This window comes from Marmota monax, unplaced genomic scaffold, assembly GCF_021218885.2.
Source record: "Marmota monax isolate L192 unplaced genomic scaffold, Marmota_monax_Labrador192_F-V1.1 WCK01_AAM20220418_F8-fsc00033, whole genome shotgun sequence".
NCBI classification, from domain to species: Eukaryota; Metazoa; Chordata; class Mammalia; order Rodentia; family Sciuridae; genus Marmota; species Marmota monax.
Window position 1 is genome coordinate 1,690,502 of NW_026694282.1, and position 23,058 is coordinate 1,713,559.

General features: G+C 35.2%; 1 protein-coding gene across 5 annotated transcripts in view; it reads right to left on the reverse strand.

Annotated features, from left to right (window-relative positions):
- Positions 1–5,315: 5,315 nt before the first annotated feature.
- Positions 5,316–23,058, reverse strand: part of Ttc39b (tetratricopeptide repeat domain 39B) — a 125,174-nt gene continuing 107,431 nt past the window's right edge. For all 5 annotated transcript variants that reach the window (XM_046467374.2, XM_046467375.2, XM_046467377.2 and 2 more), the window contains 3 exons: positions 18,790–18,907; positions 16,327–16,443; positions 5,316–13,045 (listed from right to left, as the gene is read on the reverse strand). In XM_046467374.2, the coding sequence (XP_046323330.1) occupies positions 12,955–13,045; positions 16,327–16,443; positions 18,790–18,907 (326 nt within the window). In that variant the 3' untranslated portion in view covers positions 5,316–12,954. The remainder of the gene's footprint in view (positions 13,046–16,326; positions 16,444–18,789; positions 18,908–23,058) is intronic.

Sequence of the window (23,058 nt, forward strand, 5' to 3'; positions counted from 1 at the left end):
AGCCATGAAGTCACTGTTTTAACTCTGGTATTGTGGTGGGAAAGCTGCCATAGATAACACATAAATGAATGGGCATTATTATGTTCTAGTAAATATTTATAAGACTAGGCAGCCGGCCTGAGATCTTAAATCGCTAACCCCTGCATCATATAATTTGCTTTTTATATTTATTTTTAATGTCTTCTCATTCTACTAGAAGGTAAGGTCCATAAAGGCAGCAATATTTGTTTTTTTCAAAAGTATTTCAATGTGCTTGAAAACAGTGTCTGATAAGAAACACAAAAAACTTAATAAATATTTGCTAAACAAATGTACAAATGGGGATTATATATTTAAAATCAATTTTCAAATAAACTAGAATTACATTCAAAATCATATATGATATTTTGAAGTTCACGATGATCCTTTCCCCTTAACTGACTCACAATCCACAGCAGTGAACTTGAGCAGTAATGTTTGTCCCCAATGACCTTGTTTCCTGAGTTACAACCCTTTGAGGGAAGGATCAGCATCTCTCCTACACTAGACCAATAATAACTCCCCTTCAAGGATGCAGAACCTGGACTGAGAAAGATAGCTGTGGAACTCTCACATGTGAACCTGGAACCATGGACCAATCTGGTAGATTGTACTTAACTGTCCCACTGAAATTGGGCATAATCACATGACTTCCTTAGACTAATGATCAGAATGCTCTCAACAAGTGGTGAAATATCCACATGCAAAAGAATGAACTGGACCTCTACTTCACACCATGTACAAAAATAACACAAAATAGATCAAAGACTTAAATGTAAAATCTAAAACTATTAACTCTTAGAAAATTAGGCAATGGTTTCTTGGATATGATACCAAAACACAAGGAACCAAAACAAAAGATAAACTGGACCTCACACAATCAAGAGAATGAAAAACAACATGAAATAGGACAGAATATATGCAAATCACATATTTGATAGAGATCTAGTATCTAGAATATATAAAGAACTCCTACAAGTCAACATTTAAAAGATAAATTTTAAAATTATTTAAAAATTTAAATATATCATTCTCTCCAAAGAAAATGCATGAATAGGAATATGAAAAGATGCTCAACATCATTAGTCATTAGAGAAATTTAATCAAACGCCACAATAAGATACTACTTCACACCCACTAGGATGGCTATAATAAAAAGTTGGAAACTAACAGATATTGGGAAGATATAGAGAAACCAGCACCCTCATATTTTACTGGTGGGACTGTAATAGGGTATAGCTACTTTGTAAAATAGTTTGGCAGTTCCTCAGAAACAAATGTAGAGGACTATATGACTCACAAATACCATTTCTAGGTATATACCCAAGAAACTGAAACCAAATGTTCACACAAAAACCTACACAAGAATGTTCACTGCAGCATGTTCATAATATCCCAAATGTCCTTTAACTAGTGAATACAGAAAATGTGGTATATCCATACAGTGGATAAAAAGAACTGAAGTACTGTTTCATGCTACAACTTGGATAAAACTCAAAAAACATTATGCCATATGAAAGAAGATAAATACAAAGGGCAGTATATTGTATGGTTCCAATTATCTGAAATGTGCAGAACAGGCACATCCATGCCAACAGAAATTAATGAGTGGTTATCAGGGAATGGAAGGAGGAATCAGAATTGACTGTTAATGGATAGGAGATTTCTTTTTAGAAAAATAAAAATGTCTAGGATTAATAATGGTGATAGATGTACAACATAGTAAATATACAAAAAGTCATTGAGTTGTAAACTTTAAAATATTGACTTTTATAATATGCGAATTAAAATTCAATTTTTAAAAATGTATCAGAACTTCAGCATGATATCACTTTACATAAACCAAACTTGTTAAAATAATGACATCATCAAGTGTTGATAAGCATGTAGAGAAACAGGAATTCTCATACACTGCTAGCAAGATGTAACATTTCATAGCCCCAATTAGGGACAGGCAGTTTCCTAAATAAACCTATGCCCATATATGACCCAGGAATTCCACTCCTGCGTATCTACTCAAGAGAAATGAAACTTATGTAAAAACAAAGAAAAAAAATTTTGGCACTGGGAATGAGCCCATGCATACTTTACCATTGAGCCACATCCCCAGCCCTTTTTATTTTTTAATTTTGAGACACAGTCTCACTAAGTAGCACAGATCTTTGCTAAGTTACTGATACTGGTCCCAAACTTGTGATCCTCCTGCCTCAGCCTCCTGAGTTGCTGGGGATTACAGGTGTGTGCCACCATGCCCAGCTAAAACAAAAACTTTTAAGCAAATATTTGTAGTGGTGTTATTCATGAAAGCCAAAATCTAGGAAATGACCCAAATGCCATCAGCTCGTGAATGGATAATACATCATATATTTATACAACGGCAGATAACTCAAAAATAAAAATGAACCATAAACATGTCTATTTTGGATGAATCTCAAAAACATTATGCTAAGTGAAAGAAGCTAGAAACAAAAGACTATGTATTATGTGATTCCATTTATATGAACTTTGTATTGAAGGCAAAACCATAGAAACAACCAGGTCAGTGTTTGCCTGGGGCTAGGGAATGGGATTGGGATTGACAGTAAAAAGATGAGGGAACTCTGGAGGTGACGGAAGAGCTCTAAATCTGGACTGTGGTGATGGTTGCACAAAAGCATACTTAATAAATGTAGATTCGTATATTTAAAAATTTATGGTACTTAAATTATAACTCAATAGTTTTTTTTTTTTTTAAGGCCAGAATACAATTTGCAAAAACTCCCTCCCCTTTGCCATGGCAATGAGCATTATTCCAGATGGTGGTGTTTCCAATGGCCTTCACAACGCACAACAGGATTATCTACAGACTGAAAATGCACATGTAATGGGAACAAGAAATAAACAATTGTAATTTTCAGTCTCCTAGACTTGAGGGTGCTTTATTACCATAGCATATCACAGTGCATTCTGATTAATACAGAAATGAGTTCCAGAGATGATACTGACCCCAGTCAATATTGAGACAGTTCTATCAATGGGAATGAGAGCAATGCCTTAAACACTCTGTGGTATGATTATTTGGCATATGGCACAGAATCAAACAAAAAGCACACTATGTTTTTTGAGAGAATGATACTGCTGAAGAGCAACACACACTGAGAAATGTTCTGACTTTCTGAGACTTAAAATGATCCTTTGACTCCAGTGTGAGGCAGGAAAGAGCTCAGTTCCTGAGGAGGGGGAAATTCCCTACCACTTCAGATAGGGCCACAGAAATTATTATTTTTTTAATTCAAAATCTCTTAGAAAGTGAAACCAGATGCCCAGAAATCAATGGATAAGGACAATGTTCCTAGGAAATGGGATCAAAGTCTAATCAAAGGACATTTCCTACTCCCAAAGTAGAGAGGCTCAACATATGGGATTTTAGAATTGTCACAGACCAGTGTTTGCTGCTTCCCACGCTTCACCTTCTGCCTTTCTGAGTGGGCATGTTCATGGTGGTTGTCCTCCCTCTGTTAACCCATATAGAAACCTTGTGTAGAGGACAAACAGCTTTATAGTTCATGATGCTCACATCAATTTGAAGCCACATTTGGATCTGGAATAAGATTGCAAGGAATGTTGCAGACATGTCTCCACTAGAAAGGACTGGGGGTTGTCTTTGTTGGAGCAGAGTCAGCACTTGGTGTGTAGGAGGGTGAGTGAACCAGATATTTGGTGTCTAGAAAGGCAGTCAGTGCTTCTCCTTCCAGGCACATGTAGGGGTCATACTTTCCTGCGCGGCGGCTGAGGTTGCCTAAAGCTGTGAGACTTGCTTGGACAGGAAATGTATTTTGTTTGTTTTGGGATTGAACTCTGGGGCACCTGGACCACTGAGCCACATCCTCAGCTCTATTTTGTATTTATTTAGAGACTGAGCAACTCAGTGCCTCACTTTAGCTGGGGTAGGCTTTGAACTCATGATCCTCCTGCCTCAGTCTCCTGACCTGCTGGGATTACAGAAGTGCGCCACTGCGTCTGGCCAGGAAGTCTGCTGGTTAAGATGCAAGTCATATACACAATACTCCTTTCCTCCTCTCATTCCAGATAGAGAATAATCTGGCAGTCCAGGGGCCTGAATGAGAACAATGTGGAGTTAATTTTTTACTGGCCTGAAATAGTGATAGAGCATGATTAAAAAAAAAAAAAAATTTAAAGAGCCTTTGTTACCATGAGCCATTAGCAGAAGGAAGGAACTGTAAGAGAGAGACAGGAGAATTGTTCCCCAGGTCTCAAAACCTTTTCCATTCTGAATATACAGACTTCCTAAGGGTCTCCTCATTCTTGTCCCTGGATATGTCTTGCAAGTTTTGTTTTTAAGCTAAATGCAGTTCATTTCTTCCCTTTCAAACCAAAGAGTTGTAACTAATGTTATTCGCAAATCTAACAAGCTCTTCATACAGAAGAATAAAGGATGACAAGTAGGAAAGGAGGTGACACACTCCAGCCTTAATGTGGATATGACAGTGACAGGCAAGTTTTGCACCATACCCACTTCCAGCCGGGCAGGAAAGTACGACCCTGACATGTGTCTGAAAGGAGAAGCACCAGAAATTCATGATGAACAACATTAAGGACTGCCTTTCTAGCCACCAAATATCTGGTTCATTCTTCCTCCTGCACACAAAGTCCTGAGACCACAAGTAGACTACATTTCTCTGTTTCTTTTGTCATTAGGTAAAGCAGGGTGACTGAGATTTAGCCAAGGGTTTGTGGGGTGGACAAGAGTATTTTATATTAGATTAGCCCATTGTGATTCTCACTTGCCTCTTCTTCTGATCCTCTTGGAGCTGAATGAGGTAGTAAAATTGTTCCCATTTCACAGAGGGGTTAGGCAAAGTTCAGAGAAATTAAGTGATTCAAGATGGAGATTGCATGTCTCATATAGCCAAGTTCAGGCTTAAAGACAGATTTCCTAATTCCCAGAGAGTAGGACTTTTACCCACTATGCTATAGAGAATGCTGAAGACTCCTTAAATCGTTCATTTTAGCAGCTAATTTAAATCTCTGGCTTATTAAATAGATTATAAAAAGATAAAAGAGAAGGTAGTCCTCCCCTCAAGACAACTGTACCATCCCACTTATCTCTTCATGCCTAGGGCTCAGCTAAGATTTGGCACAAGGTAGAGCTTTCACAACTGTCAAGAATAGGGGTGTGGGGAGGAGAATCTTGTCAAGAAACAAAAACTTAAGTCTATATCATGTGAAAATTAAAGACCAGTGAAACATATGTTGTACAGCTTTTATATATACACCAACTAAAAGAAAACTGCAGATGCATCAAGTGTCATTTATTTAAGGAACAATTCAATTGCATGTTGTAGGTAAACCAGTTATAGCAATATGAAAATACAGAATTCTGAAAAACAAAACCTGGCAACTTAAACATGTATTTAATAATGCAGAATATTCTGTAATACTAAGGAATGAAAAATAAAACATGTTGACTTGCAATTTGGGATGATTTATTTGCACTTAAAAATGCAATTTCTAAGATGACATCTGTTTTCCAAAAATGTTTGAATGGTTAAAAAAAAATAGCCTACAGGAAATGCTGTCTTCATGTTGAAAATTTAGATCAAATATCAGCATTAAACTTACAAATTGCAGACAAAACATTAACACAATCAACAAGAGAATACTCATTGGGAACATAGCTTTTATATTAAAATTATAAGAAGTTCACAGTTTCTTCTTGATTTGTATTGATAAAATGCTTTTACAGCTTCAATCTATTTCACTTTCAGGTACCAGTGCCTAGTTGAACAGCAGAAGGATATTACTGACACATTCATCTCACACAGACTCTTACATCTTCAATTTCTAAAAACATTTTGTTTTGTAAAACTGTGACTGCTGAGAATGTGAAAGGCAGGAGATTAAGCTCAAATGTGGTGAAGAAAAAGGTAAGATACTGAAAATTTTTACTAAGAAAATTGAACTATAAAGTTCATATATGTAGCTCTGATTATTCAACAGGAAACTCCAAACTGGCTTACAAAATGCTATGGCTTTCAACTTTTTTTAAAATTCAAACAAAAGTAAAAATAATGTTATTAAATAATTTCAAAAGCCTCCTACATGTACAAGTTAACATTAGGGGCTTCTAGGTAGCCAGACTACAAGACAGGTTTATTTTCTGTTTTGAGAGAAAGCAAAGTTTCCCAAATGAAACAGTATAAAATAAATTTGCCTTGGAAAATAAATTTCAGTAAGAAAATAATACTTCTCACTTATTAAATATATATATATATATATATATTTGCTTTTAAATATAATTTAGCAACCTGCATCAAAAAAATTAAGTGTTCTATGAACATTTGCAAATAAATATTTTAAAACACCAATATATACATGAGTCAGTACTCTTTTAGGTGTTTAGATACCAACAATCAGCAAAGAAAAAAAATGATAATAAATAAACTACTTACTTATAGAATTTGTATGACACAGTATAAGAAAACAACATATTGTTGAGAATTAAACAGTTTTTCTGGACAGCACATAGTCAAACACATATGCCCTCCCTCTGTAAATTTCAGTTAAACAGAACCCAACAATGCTGTTTTCTTAAGCCATTAAATCTAACAGCCTAAGATTCAAAATGTGTACATTTTTTCCTTACACAAAAAGCAACTGTCTACTATGAAGAATGAATTGCTTCAGGAAAAAAAGTGAATTAATATAAATTATTTAAACTCATTTATTATCTCCAAAATTGCTTCCTGCACATTTGGCTCCATTAAAGAATGAATTAAAATATTTGCATAATTTCCAAAGCAGACAGGTTGTACCTTCAAGTTGAGAATACCTTCAAATTTCAAAATAATGTAATTCCTTTAAAAATGAAATAAGTAATATTCTTTAATGTACTCATTTATTCGATTTCTCTTGCTATCAGTTCTGTTACACTGACATTAACACCTTTATTTTCCCCAAAAATGATACCCAACAGACTACCATAATTAAACCCAATATGCTAGAAAATGTTAAGCAGCGATAAAACAAATGTTCCCAATGGGATATGCCAGCATCCCTTAAATTCATCATTTAAAATTATACATTTCTAAGAACTACTGCATTAGCAACACAAAGTATATTGTATGTTCAACAAGTTTTACTTATTGAAGTTTGGTATGCACAGACCTTGACTTTTCCTATTAAAATATCCAATTGGCAGGCATCGTAGGCATTCTTTATTAAATACAGTGAGGCAGCTGCTTTGATTTTTTTCCCATGCAAAGTCCTGTTACAGTATTATTAGTATGTTAACACATGTCACAGGTACACTGAAGACAGGAGGGAATGGGGCTTGGACTTCCACATAGCCTTCTGAATGGCTCAGCCAAGAACCTGCTCAACTATCCCAATATACAGAATTGTTCTTACATTTCTTTCTATAGTGATGAAGTTTTACAAACAGACTGGAATGGATTTCAACAATTCCCTCGTAGGAAGGGAGTCTGTCAAGATCAGACAAAATTGCTCAACCCAAATGATATGATAAATTCTGATGTCTTTCATTAAATTTCAAGCTTAACATTCTAAAGTTACTAAATCCAACAGTAAATGCACAAAAGACAAAACCACCAACAAGGGAAGCAGCAAAAGGGTTATAGAACAAACTCCTACACTTTAAAAAAAAAAAAATGTAAATAATTGGGGAGAAAGAACAATTTAGAGAAAACCCTGCACTCCTGACAGTATAAACATTGTCTATATACTGTAAGTTGTTTTGTCTAGCAATCAATAGACTTATATAATCAAGAAATGTCTAGAGATTAAATATATGCCATGCATATTGCTTAAGTATCATATACATTCAAAATAATAATAGGCGGCAAAAGGCATTTATATATAACTTTAAATTTCAATCTGCCAAATTATTCTAAGTGGTTAACTTGTATCTAAAAACTTGAAAGAGTAAGATTGGGCTAGTTGAGAGAGTCAATGTTGAAACACTAATTAAGGGATTAAAAAGAGTTCACTAAATTTTTCAGAATAATGCTCTTATAAGTTATTTTACACATGAAATCTACTAACATTTCAATGGTGACAGTCACTCACTCTCCTATAATTCTAACAGCCGCACTTTGTGGAAAATCAAGGAATGTCTATAAAATCATATTAAAACAGTAACCTTAAAAAAATAAGAACTTTTAATTTGTATACAAGCTCAGCAGGGGTCAGAAGGGGTGAGACTAACGTTCAAACATGCCAATGACCTGGAACATCTGAAGAACAAACACAGTGAAATGAAGGTTTAAGGGCACTTCAACAGAAGAAGTGAACTCACAGATATTTGCAACACAATTCCTGATGCAACTGTGGCGACTAAGTGGTCACAGTAGACAGCAAGCAAAAGCCAGAATGCCAGGAAGCAGGATCCTGGGATTCTTTAGACAAAACTGCAGCATGTATGAAGGAAGGCCCCTGTGACAATCAGCATAATCCTGTGTAGCCTGGACATTTCAACGGCTAAATGGCCACAAGGTGGCAAGTGGAGATTATACCAGACAAAACAGTATGAAAGGATAACCACTACAGTTGAAAAGCTGGAAAGGATAAGATAATGTCCCCAGATCCATTCCAGGGCCAATGAAAAGTAAAATCTTAGGGTTTCAAAAATTATTGCTAGAGTCTTCATTAATTTGTTTTAACTAAATATATTTAAGATTTATGAAATGGATAGTCCCACTAGAAAGAAAAAGAGTAAAAAATTAATTAATTTAATTATTTATCATTTACAGAAAAATTTCCAGTTGGTCATAAAGACCATATTTTAATTACTGCTTTTATCATTGAAGCGGAGAAATACCTCTATTCACAAAGATCAATAGCTTCAATAGTTTTGAAGGGACAGAAATAGAATCATAATGAGTACCAATAGCAGATACTGTTGGTGCCTATCACAATGTAAGGACCTTTGAAAGAAGAAACATTCACTTTTATTTAAAGGGGCATTTTCTTCTTTATGCCCAAAACCTCTCTGATTTGAAACCCTGATCAAAGACTCATAGAGTGACCTCAAATTCAACTAGCCCAAGCACTGATGCCAGGTAGGAATGATAGTCATATAGCACTACTAAACTCACCCCAATGCCAAAGAGCTAGTTAGACTAAGACTGTTGGAACATTCTAATGATTAAAAATATTTCTTAACACTGATTAATCTAGAATTCACCTCCTTACAGCTTCTATCCACTTTGTCTCATCTCTGCCCTCTGAAGGAAAAATCAATGAACTTTTTCTTCTAAACAACTTGGGACCTACTTATATCTCTGGGTATAGAAAATGTCAAGAGCCAACATAATCTATCATTAAATGCCAAATGGAAATGGTGCCTTGTCACCAATCCAATGAAACAAAAAATTTACTTAAATATACAATGCATCTCACTCTAGTCAGAATGGCAATTATCAAGGATACAAGCAACAATAAATGTTGGTGAGGATGTGGGGGAAAAAGTACACTCATATATTGCTGGTAGAACTTCAACTTGGTTGGAACCATATGGAAAGCGGTATGGAGATTCCTCAGAAAACTTGGAATGAACCACCACTTGACCCAGCTATCCCATTCCTTGGTTTATATCCAAAAGACTTAAAATCAAAATAAATAAATAAATATTACAAAAAAAAAAAAGACTTAAAATCAGCATACTAGAGTGACACAGCCATGTCAATGTTTAAAGCAGATCAACTCACAATAACCAACCTAGATGCCCTTCAACAGATAAATGGATAAAGAAAATGTAGTACATATCACAATGGAATATTACTCAGCCTTAACGAAGAAGAATGAAATGATGGCATTAAGCCGGGAGTGGTGATGCATGCCTGCAATCCCAGTGGCTGGGAGGCTGTGGCAGGAGTATCTTGAGTTCAAAGCCAGCCTGAGCAAAAGTGAGGCACTAAGCAATTCAGTGAGACTCTGTCTCTAAATAAAATGCAAAATAGGGCTGGGGATGTGGCTCAGTAGTTGAGTACCCCTGAGTTCAATCCCCAGTACCAAAAACAAAAAAAAAAGAAAAAGAAATGATGGCATTTGCTGGTAAATGGATGGCGCCAGAGAATATCATGCTAATCAAAATAAGCCAATCCCCCAAAACCAAAGGCAGAATGTTTTCTCTGATATGCAGATGCTAATTCACGATAAGGGGAGAGGATCTTGGGAAAAATAGAGGTACTTTGGATTAGGCAGAGGGTAGTGAGGGGAGGGGAGGGAAGGGAGCATTGGGGGTAGGCAGAATAGTAGAATGAATTGGACATTATTACTCTATGTGCATATATGACTACGTGACTGGTGTGATTCTACATCATGTACAATGAAAAAAATAAGAAGGTATAGTCCATTTATGTATGATGTGTCAGAATGCATTCTACTGTCATGTATAACTAATTAGAACAAATTTTAAAAATTTCCAATTCACCACTCAGAACAATGCCTCTCCATTAAAAAGGAGAAAAAAGGCAATTTTATGAGGTATTACATAAATTACAACGTCAGACACATCAGAAATTCAACGTCGTCATACATGCCTCTCAAAAGATTAAGCAATGTCACTTCATATAACACCCTGAATTACAAAATAACTCCAAAAATACAATATCAGCTGATGTCAAGAAATTGGTGCCAGCACAATATCTTAGGCATGAGAGAAAACAAATATAGCAGAACTAATGCTATTATAGTACTTACTTACAAATGCACTAGATAGAAAATAGAAAAAGAAAGAAAATAACAGGAAAATTTTAAATGGGACAGATGAATTTCTTTTGTATTTGATAATGTAGCTACAATTAAAATAGCCACTGTTAGATTAAGATTTCTTCATTTTATACCAGAAGAATATTTTTTATTGACTTGCAGCTTCTCACAAAAATCAGAGTATATTGCTGCCAAAACTCTCCTAAAGAATTTATAAACTTTTTCCAAAGTAAAATAATTAGTGAACATGTTTTTTACTACTAATTATAGTAAATAATGAGTTGATTTATTTCCTTTTCAGTCTGTACCTTAAGTAATTATGTAATTTATATTGATAGCACATATTGATATCTGCCACCATACTATCTAAAGAGGCAGTATTCTGACTTGACTTGTATTAATTATCTTCCATTGGAAAGACATCTTCATTGGTCAAGAATTTGCACCTTAAAGAAAACATCACCAAATTCCTGCTAGGGAAAGAGTCCTGTAACAGGGGAGAACAAGGAAGAAATTCATTATATGGGCTACTATCAGTGCTAAATGCATGAATAAATTTAATGGTTTTCAAATTTCCACACTTCTTTCATTTTATAGCACAGACCATAGACTCAGCCAATATTTTTGTTTATACTGTAATCAGTGCATTAAAAACCATAATTATTACAACAACTCATATTCATATAGCCTTTCAGGGTTTACAAAATGCCTCCATAAGCAATATCTAATTAAGTCCTCAAGAGCACCAAGTACTACTTTGCTATTCCCACTGGGAAAACTGAGTCCCAGAAAGTATAAGCCACTTTCTCCAATATCATGGCACGATTAACCAACAGAGAAGGACTCCCAATCTGAGACTCTTTCTGTGAAAATGAAGAGGTTCCCAAGACAAGCTCCCTTCTTCAAAAAAGAAATGGAACGAAACCCCAGACTCACAGATTCATGAACTGCTTTTCTACATTCTAGATGAAAGCTGGTCCTTAGCCACAACACATACAATATGGGCAAGGAATGGTGATGACTGAAAAATAAAACATGCTGTAGGTGGGAATGGTTTGGATGAAAACATTTAACATCTGCCGAAAATAAATACCTAATACACTGTCACACAGTTATAAAGCTGAAAGAGACCTTTAAGTCATCTGTTCCTTTTTCCATATCATAGATGAAGAAACCATGGTGATGCATAGGGAGCAGGGACTTCCTAAAGGTCACCTGTTGAACTGCTCTTCAATCGCAGAGCCAGGATTACAGCATTTTGCCTACTCCCTGACTTGATCCTATTTCTCAATTAAAGGATTAAGCACAGTCCAAATATTTATAAGGAACCATCACAGTGCTAGAGAGATTAGAAAATGAGATCTTATCATTGTAAGTGTAAAAATTATTGATTTTCATATATCATTTAAAGCTGCAAGAACTTTGCTTCCTATAAGAAAAATAATCAATGTTTAGATTTTAGGCTTTATCACTAAGGTTAAGGATAATTTCTAAAATATGACTTTTTCTTTCCTTTATATACACAAGCTTTAAAAATTTTGTTTTTATGATAGACTTAAGTACATTCAAAACCAGCATAGTCTCTCAACTTTTAACCAATAAGAGGAGTAAAACCCCAATAACTTGGAGTTTCATGATCTTTTATAGGTACAAGTCTCTTTAAAACACGAAGTAATTATCCCAACCAAGTTTATGCTCTCTGCCTGTCTTTTTCGGTCTTCAGAAGTTCATTAAATTATCTAATGCAATATTTATTTCTCCTCTGAGATTTAAATACTAGGCAACAAAATATCTCTAATCTTAACTGACAACAACAAATCTAAAAATGGTTCAACTTGTAAGTTATTTGCTAAACAATATTAATTTCCACATTAAAAAAATAAATAATCTAATTAGTCTTTATTGTACCTATGAGTCTCTAAAAAGACTCTTCACCCCCCAATTAAAACCTAATGTGAAATTCTTTTTGGAGACGCAAAGTATAAGAATTTTCTAGCTATTATTGAATGTTATTCCACAGGAAGAAAAATAAAAACATTTTTATGGAGACCAACAGTAAACTATTCAGATGATAGAAAATATTGACAGTAAAATAAATTTTCCATCTCTTATTCACAAGATCACTTTCTCACTTTAAAACAAGGTCTAATCTACAGCAGATGCCGATGCATCTGCTTGGGGGGAATTCCATCATCTGGGTCCTGATCATTCCGAGGAGGGTTTTTTCCAGAGGTGAAGAGCTGCCTGAATTCTGAAATGTAGTCTGGACTCCAAGGAGTAATCTTTGTAGTTGTTTCTGAAGATAACAATAAAATTATACAGTCAAAATTTTTTTGTATTCCAAAGGATACAAATTCTTTGTATCTCACTCCCCAGTATGCTATTTACTTTCAAACTTTAATATGCGAAACCCTGCATCACAGCAAAATGCAGATTCTGTCTGGAGGTAGGGTTGGGGATAGCAAGTCTGTTTTTGCAGAAGCTTCCTGGTGGTGATTTAAAGTCATATTTTCAGTAGCAAAATTCTACTTAATTACCAAACCATTCACAAACCCAGCAAGAAGGTTTTGAGGAGGACCTAACAAATTTGGTGAACTATTCCTAAATAGTTTGACTTCCTTTTTTTAATTTGGAAAATGTGAAGGTAGGCTCATATAAACATGGTAAACATCATCAACCACTAGAAAGAAAGACCTGCAAAAAAGACAGCAGTATTCCTTAGTACTACCAAAATTACTTATTCTAATTCTAATGAGCAAATATCAATGATTTGTCCAATAATTAAATAATAATCAGGGGGCTGGGGATGTGGCTCAAGCGGTAGTGCGCTCGCCTGGCATGCGTGCAGCCCAGGTTCGATCCTCAGCACCACATACAAACAAAGATGTGTCCGCCAAAAACTAAAAAATAAATATTAAAAAATTCTCTCTCTCAAAAAAAAACAATTTTTTAAAAAATAAATAATAATCAGACCAATGTCAGAAGGGCCATCAAAATGCAAAGATTACTTTAAAACTTGACTGAGATCATTCTTGTTAACCTCCCTTTGCTACAACTGTTAAGAAACAACAAAATGGAATAACTTCAACTTTAGTCTCCTACTTTTATACGTTGCCTTATTTCTATAGCACTTATTTCTATAGCTTTTCACTTCATACACATCTAAGGGCTGCTTGGTGGTAACTTTGCTAAGGGTTAATAAAATGTATTATTTATAAACTAAAATCAACATCTTAACAGAGTGTATCAAAGGATGTACCTGACTATATTCCTAAATGTCTGGCCACCACTTTTGGCAACTTTGCAAAGCTCCTACTACATAAAGGAAACTGAAATTAATTGAAAGTCTTAAAATTACTAGGGAACATGTTATCATCAGTACTGTATGACATTAGTGGTAGCTTTTGGTTGCTTTTTAGAGGTGAGGTGTAGTCTGGACTCCTGGACTTTCTTGTCTTCCACTGTCATCATTATAAAATTGTTTTACTATACACTACATAGTAGTAAATATATCCAAACAATAAATATTTGAAACAACAGTTTTTGGGTCTAATCATACTATCAACAATGGGGGACGGGTTTCGGGGATGGGGGAGAAAGGCAGTACTAGGGATGAAACCCATGGCCTCATGCCACATCTGAGCAACATTTCCAGCTCAACAGATTAAAAGTGACTTGTTTTCACATAAACCTTTTTTTTTTTTTTTCTTTTTTAAACAGAAGTCCTTGTTGGCTACCCTATGTCCTGGTCTTTGCCCTATCACTGTGCTCTAAATATTTTTAGAAAATGCTTGCAAACATTGAAAATCCTTGCCTCCAATAGCTAACTGTTTCTTTCTCTTTTTTTAATATTTATTTTTTAGTTGTAGTTGGACACAATATCTTTATTTTATTTATTTATTTTTATGTGGTGCTGAGGAACAAACCCAGGGCCTTGCATGTGCTAGGTGAGTGCTCTACCACTGAGCTCCAGCCCCAGCCCGACTCTGTTTCATTTTCACCTCACTTGTCAAGGTCACTAATGATCATGCTGCCAAGTTCGACAGGCCTTCTTTGGTCTTATGTTGCTGACCTCTCAGCAGCTACTCTCATGAATTGAATATTCTTATTTTTTTTTTTTTCAAGCAATTGGGTTTCCTAGATGTCTTTCTAACTCATATTAAAATCTTAATCTTCTTAATTTTATTGGTTCATCTCTAAAATGAAGGCATATCCCAGGCACCACAACAGACTTCCATCCTTGCTCTGCAACTTTCCCAAAATGAACTTATCAAGTACGATGGCTTTAAATATTGCCATCTTGTGTTGGTGACTTTGGAATCTCTACATTTAGCTCTGATTACCAGAAAACCCATGCTTACATATCTGACTACCAACTCAATATCTCTACCTGGGAAATTCAACAGCCATCTCCAAGTATTATGGTCCCAAAAGAAGTATGTTTCTTTCCCCAAACCTGTTGTTCTAACTATTCCCCATCTCAGTAAAACCATCACTGATGACCTAGTTTAACTCCCCTGTAGCTTCTGCCAAAAATGCTTCCTGCCCAGTCTTCTGGTGATTTCATGTGACTGATTTTCTCAAAACTTGCTCTAATTATACAAATGTCAATTACAGTATCACCTCCTCAAGGAAATCTTCCAGAAACAATAAAATCTAAAATAATATCTGAGTAAACTTCAGGAAAAAAAATATCATTAGTATTTTTCTCACTTGATTGTTTAATCTAATATCTCCCTCCAGCTAAGGAAGTAGAAACATTGCCTATATAGTTTGTAGCTAGGTCTCTCTAGCACTTTTACCAGTATCTGGTACTTAGTAGGTATTCAGTCAATATTTGCTGAATTTAAAGAAATTAATGAACCAACAAACCCCAGGCTATTTGTGACCTACAGCTGTTATGGCATTCCTTCTCCATTGCACAAAATGCTCAAGACAAACAGACTATAAGGTTTTGCCTTAAATAAGAGGACCATGATCATAAGTTTAAGAGTCATTGTCTAGCTCAAATGATAAAAAGAAAAAAATACTTCAGAACTACTATGGTGGAGATCAAAGAACTTCATGTGATTAGTTGCTCATCAAGGAAATGATAGTTATGACTTAAATGACCTTATCTATTGGTCATCAAATTACGACCCAAGATTCAAATCTGAACACATCCATTTATTTACATATCATATTCTATGACTATTTTAAATATAACTGAGTAGTTTCAATGAAGACCTTACACAATAGAGCCAAAAATACTATTTGGCCACTTACATAAAAATCTTCCAATTTCTGATTTAGAGAACAGTAATTTAGCAATCGCTGAGACAGATACCTACAATCACATCTATAAGAAGCAACAGGGTGAGGCATGAGGAACAGCACAATTATAGCAAAAGCATGAACATAATGCATAAGCCAGCAAAAGCAATATTATTGCTAATTTGCAGAAGTAATATTATTACTAATTCTTCATGACTTTATTAATCTTTAAGTGTCTGAGGCCACTGCTGCTGATTTTAGTTGTAATGGTGTTGACATTCCTAACTCCACAGCAATCAAAGAAGAGCTACCTTCATCACTTACCTTGCAGTTTCTAGGAATTTTATGGCCTTGTCAATTTCCCCTTGGCTTTTATATAAAAATGCCAACTCAAACAGAGTGAATGGCACTAAGTAGTGGTCATACTTCAGCCGCTTTTCACTGAAAGAGCAAATGGAATCAATTAAGTCTTAACAGAACAAAAGCATATCATTTTAAGACTTATTCCTCATTCCTCAAAAAATAGGTGAAGCATCAAGCCTATTATCCGAAAAAAAGCTGTACTAAATAGTTATGGAACTTTAAATAAACTATGACAATAAATTGTATGCTCTTGATACATTATTTATTCCATACTGTAAATCCAGAACTGATAATTTTTTCCCCAAGATCAATGATTTATTTCTGATGATGGTTTACAGTTTTTTATAGATGAATGCACACAGACCTATAAAGATGAACCCCAGAAATGACAAGATCTTCCTTTCAAACATGAAAGTGTTCATCTCTTATCCCATTTAGAGATAAGAAAGCTGCATTATTATCTTTTTTTAAAAACTATGATTCAATTCCTTTTGTATTTTAAAGTCTTGTAAGACTTTAGAATGTCAATAAAGAAGTGGTCAACAGTCTGTTTTCATAATTGTGAAAATTATCATTACAAAACATCCAGAAGCTTTGGGGAAAATATGAGTAATACCCTTTCCAATGCATAGCTTACCTCAAAGGAACATAATAAAATATCTCAGATTCCAAAAATAGAACTAGAACTGAAAAAGTAGGACTCTAGGTATGTGGGACGATGCTGAATGAATCCTGGATTTTGCTTCCATCCAAACCATCCAGGTTCTTAATGTGCATGCAAGAGATGAGGTCTTGGGCCCACAGAAAGCAGGTAGGGAGAACTTAAACTTCCATTTAAAGTTTTGGATCCTAGAAGAGCACTCCTCTAGAGAAAGGGCGTATTGGAAGAAACGCACTTACCAACATAGGAGCAAGAAAATGACTCCATTTAGAGTCAAGAAAGCTCTTTTATTATTAATTTTTTTGTTCATAGGAGCAAGACCTTTACTTTTGATGGGAAGAAAAAAAGATACCTTCGTTGGGAGAGTAATGAACTTGCAATTCAAATTTAAATTGCCCAAATAATCCAAGAGCCTATAAGCAATGAAATTAATAAAAGTGGCTTTGGGATAGAAAAGCCTTTAGGGCACCTGGCAGAAATAAAAGCAAAATCACTTCAGAGAAACTCTTCCTTATTATAGCACCATAAGAATTTGAAGATAAAGCCCAACTGAAGGTAAATTCACAATCCAAAATAATAAAATATATAAGCAAACAATTCACTATGAGATTCAATAAACAGCACAAATGGTCATCATTCTGATCATCCTTTTTGATCCTTATAAAAGCACCAATAAAACAGAACTCCATGCATAGTTCTTTAACATGTTTACTAAATACTGTATATTACTTATTTGGGAAATAAATATTGTCTCTTTCTTCTTATACAGACACCAGTCCTCTTACATTCTCATAAATATTATCAGGAGGAAGGGAATCAGATGTCCATGGATTGAAAGGTACATGATTGAAAGGCACAGGATGTCACCTGGTAGTCTACAGCAGTGATCTTTTTGGTCTGCACTGTGATCTTTTGGGTCAAAAATTTGAGACAACATTTAAAAATTGGGATATTTTGGATAAAATCAAGCTTCTATGCTTTTCATTTAAAAAAAAAATGGTACGGACTATTGTTACTCGGACCACATTACGCACAGCAATAATCAATTACATCTAAGGAGTGGTTAGAACACACAACCTTTCTAATCTACACTGCTCACCAATCTCTTCCTATATCATTTAGCCTGTCTCATTTAGTATGAATACTAGTCTGATCCCTAGAGTTACTTGCATTTTAATACAGAGAAGAGGGCCAGGCATCGACCCTTGATTGAATTCTATGATTAGTAGGAATAGGACCTCATCATCATTGCCATTGAAAAAAATTATATGCAAATAAATGCCCTTTATAAAAAAAAAAAAAAAAAAAACAGTTATGATACTTGTCACATATCTTTCTTCCCTGCCAGATTATAAGAATGATGGCAAGTCTATTTACTCAGCTCTCAGTGCCTAGGACTCAGCACAGTCTCTGGCACATGCTGGGTTCTCAAATATCTACAAAATAAATAAATGGACAAAAAAAAAGAGTATCAGAGACTCAGTATATTGCAGTCAGAGTTTGGATAGAAATCTGTTAGTCAGGCCATAAATTTAGTTTTTGTGGGTAATCTTTTAAACACCCTGTAGAAATGCTTAAGGCCATATTTCATTTAGACCACAGTTTTATTCGTGAGGAACAAAGAAAACTCTGCTGGATTCTCTCCTTGGTTAACACTAAGTAAATGTTAAGGGACATGAAATTAAAGTATTTTGCATTTTTCTCACAGCAGTTCCCCAGAAAACATGACATGCACTCAGGTTGGTTTTATTGTTTGTTCTTACCTTTCCACAACATGATTGAAACACAGTTCGGCTTGCATGGGCCGCTGCAGGTTCTTGAGGCAGCATCCTTTAAGTAACTGCACTAAGCACTCGTCATCTACAGAGTAGTCGCTAAAGTCTTAAAACAAACAAGAATCACAAACAAAAGAAGAACTGCTTTTTTTTTTTTTTGGTGGTGGTGGTGGTGGTGCTGAGGATCGAAACTTGAGCCTCATATATGCTAAGCAAGTGTTCTATCACTGAGCTACACCTCCAGCCCCAAAATACTTTTTAAATTAAGAGGAAACCAAAAAGTTATTAGGTTTCAGACAGATCATTCAAAAATTTAAAAAAAAAAAAAAAATGCTTTTAGCGTTTGTTGTGCCTCACTAAATACCACCATGAAAATATTTTAAATCAAGAGAACATTGAATTTACAACATTGGTACACCATTTTATTTAGGGGTTCACTCTATCCACTTAAAATTTTGCTTCAGGTGGTCACACTCTAAATTTTGTGACTTTAGTTACAACCACAGGAAATGTAAACTCTAAATAAAGAGCTTTATTAATTCTGTAAAAGGTAAAACCAGGAGAAACAAGAAAGCTGTTGTTTTGGCTTCTAACTGTGTTGGCTTCGATGCAGGAGAGGATAGCACTTCCATATGGAGAAGCAGATGGCCTTGCACCCATTAAAAATTCAGGAAGTAGAACACCCTCTCCAGATCATTATGTTTACAACTTATCAATTCTCCCAGGTTATGTTCTTTTGGGGGGAAATTATGTTGTAAAATTAGACAAAACTGTTCTGAATTACATGAAAGACACCAAAAATCCCCACAAACTTCTGAATGCTTGAAGATAATACATAGGATTTTCTTTCACCGCTTTTTTCTTTTTGCAAATGACTGCTTCTACAGCTAAAGTCAAATGCATATTAAACAGAATGAAACTATACTGTGTGTGACATCATTTGACAAGGTAGCCCACTCCAGATTTACCACTTTTGAAGGTTTCTTTTGTTTTGTTTTTTGTTTGTAAGTGATATGTAACTAAGAAGTCACTCCAAGACAGACTGCTAATTTACACATTTCAGACTGTGACAACAGAGGGGAGGGGTAGGAAAGAGAAATAATGAGGCCCTGGGAGTCCCTCATATTGAAATTATGCTTTCAGTACAAACCTCAGAAATCACCAGTGACACATGTTGGTGCTTTAGTTGGTAAACTCCATGTCTATGGGAGGTTAAGAATGCCATTTAGCCAACTAGAAGGTGATCACTTTGTTTCTAGGTGCTGAAAACAGCTGAGATTCACCTCTAACTTTCAAGTGCTGATAGGTCATTCATTAAGAAAACCACCAATACCAACACCACACATTACCTTTCCTATTATTTACTTAGGACAATTTTTTCCTATTAAAAAAAAAAAATCTATCCAGGCTTCTAATCATGGATGTTTGTTGAAATATATATATATTCAAAAAGCAATGGGAAAATTAATAAAAAGTAGTCAGACTGTTTGAACAAAGTTTGTTCAAAAGCCCAAATGGCTTTTATGGAAGTATATCTCATGAAATCTCTCTTTTTTTTTTTTTCTTTTTGAAGTTGTAGATGGACAGAATGCCTTTATTTGTTTATTTTTATGTGGTGCTAAGGACCGAACCCAGTGCCTCACACAGGCTAGGCAAGTGCTGTGCCACTGAGCTACAGCCTCAGTTCCTGAAATCTCATTTTTTTAAAGGTGAACTTTCATATATTTCATTTGAATTTCAAAATGATACAAGGTTATGCTAATTTCTACCTCAAAAGAAGTAAAAATTTCTTTCTGAAATTATTTCACATTAAAAATAATAAATATTGGGGCTGGGGTTATAGCTTAGTGGTTGAGCACTTGCCTCGCATATGTGAAGCACTGGGTTTGATCCTCAGCACCTCAGATATTAAAAAAAAAAGTAAAGATCACCTTACACCCATTAGAATGGCTACTACTAAGAAAAGAAAAAGTAGAAAACATGAAGTGTTGGTGAGGATAAGGAGAAACTGGAATCTTTATGTGCCACTGATAGGAATATAAGATGACACAGCCACGAAAGAAAACGCTACACTGGTGCTATGGTTTGAATGTCCTCTACAACCCACAGTGAATTTAATAGTCACTGTGATGGTATTGGGAGGTGGGAACTTTAAGAGGGTCAGTCAGTCTGTCTGTCAGTCTCTCTCACTCTCTCTCCATGTGATGCCCTCTGCCATGATATGGTACAACATGAAGCCCCTCACCAGATGGCAGAAACTTGATATTGAACTTCCTAGCCTGCAGAACTATGAAAAAAAAATTTTTTTTCTTTGTGAACCACCCAATTTGGTATTCTTTTATAGCAGCAGAAAACAGACTAAAATAGGCAGTTCCTCACAAAATTAAAGGTAGAAATGCTAATTGCTAATTTAAGGCTAATTCCTGCCTTAAAAAGGAAGGAAATTGGGCTGGGGTTGTGACTCAGTGATAGAGCACTTACCTACCATGTGTTGAGGCACTGGGTTTAATTCCCAGCACCACATTACAAAAGGAAGGAAATATGGCACATGCCACAACATGAACGAACATTAAAATATTACACAAATTAAATAATGCAGTCACAAAAAGACAACTACTTATATGATACCATTTTATATGTGGTATCGAGAGTGGTCAAACTCAGTAACAGAAGGAAGAATGGTTGCTGCCTTGGGATAGAAAAAACGGAGGAATAAGCAGTTGGTCTTTTATAGGTATGGAAAAGTTCTAGAGGTTGTTCGCACAATGATATGAATATACTTTAATCTCCTGAAATGTATACTTAAAAAGAACTAAGATTTTATTTTATATGTTTTTACTCACAATTAAAAATAGAGTTTTTAAAAAGATAATTGTTAAAAAAAAAAGTTAGGACTCTAGAAAAACATATAAAGTCTGAAAAGTGCATGCAGCAAGTCTATAGTCAGCACTTTATAAATATTCAAAGTACAAACTTTGAATTCCTCTTTTGTCCCCAGTTCTGAAGTCCTCTCATCTGCTTATTTCCCTGGTACTTAGAAATCCAGAAATCCAAAAGGAATTCCTTTTGATGAACACCTCAGCACTTTGGCTATCCTACTTAAGCTCCAGCTCAAGAAGGGATTAAAGTGTTTTAACTTTTTTGTGAAAGAGGGCAAGAAGAAGCAAGAGAAAGGAACCCTTTGTTTCTTTTCTAAATTTGCTGTCTTTAACATGGTGAAAGCAGTGTAAAACTCCTCATCAACAGACGAGCTCTACATGTGACTGCGGTGGGATAGGATATTCCATGCCCCAGTCTCCCCAAGACCATGGGTCTATATTTCCAAGATGGCTTTTGGTATGGGGAAGGTGGCCGGGAGGTCTTGTGGCCCCAGAACATCATTCTTCTCTTTGTTCTGACTCTATAGCTACCTTATCTGAAACTTTGACCTTCTTAGTAGATAAGTCATTTCATTCAACTCTCATTCTTTTTTATTTCTTCTATTGATGGAAATATAAAGCTAGAATTATTATAAATGGGGAAAGCAGTCTAAATGTCCCAATGAACCCCATTTACCAACACTTAAAACATTTATTATTTATTAAATTAAAAGATAAAAAAACTCCAGACTAGAATACATCTAGATACCTATGTTTGTAACTCTAAAAATAAGGTCAAGATGGAATACCAAAAATTCTAAATTAATTGTACAATCATAGCAAAAATATAGGTGACTTTTTCCACCTATACCTAAGAAGTTTAATTATGTGTTTAAAAGAATAATTGTAAAGAGAAATCTCATTAAAAAGTTCAGCCTCGGGCTGGGGATGTGGCTCAGGCAGTAGCGTGCTCGCCTGGCATGTGTGCGGCCCGGGTTCAATCCTCAGCACCACATACAAAACAAAGATGTTGTGTCCGCCAAATACTAAAAAATAAATATTAAAATTGTCTCTCTCTCTCCCTCTCTCTCACTCTCTCTTTAAAAAAAAAAAAAAAAAGTTCAGACTCATAACAAAGATGCAAGTACAAAAAAAAAAAAAAGTCCTCATCTCTGCAGCCCTCTTCAATAACTCAATCCTCACTGTGGGGAGCTTACTGAATATGAGCCAGGGCTCCTTGAGTGTCCATCTTTTTCCTGCTAAGAGAAATGAACAGGGTGTGGCGGCACACACCTATCATCACAGCTCCTCAGAAGGCTAAGGCAGGATTGCAAACTTGAGACCAGCCTGGACAACTTACTGAGACCCTGTCTCAAGATAAAAAAAAAATAAACAGGGC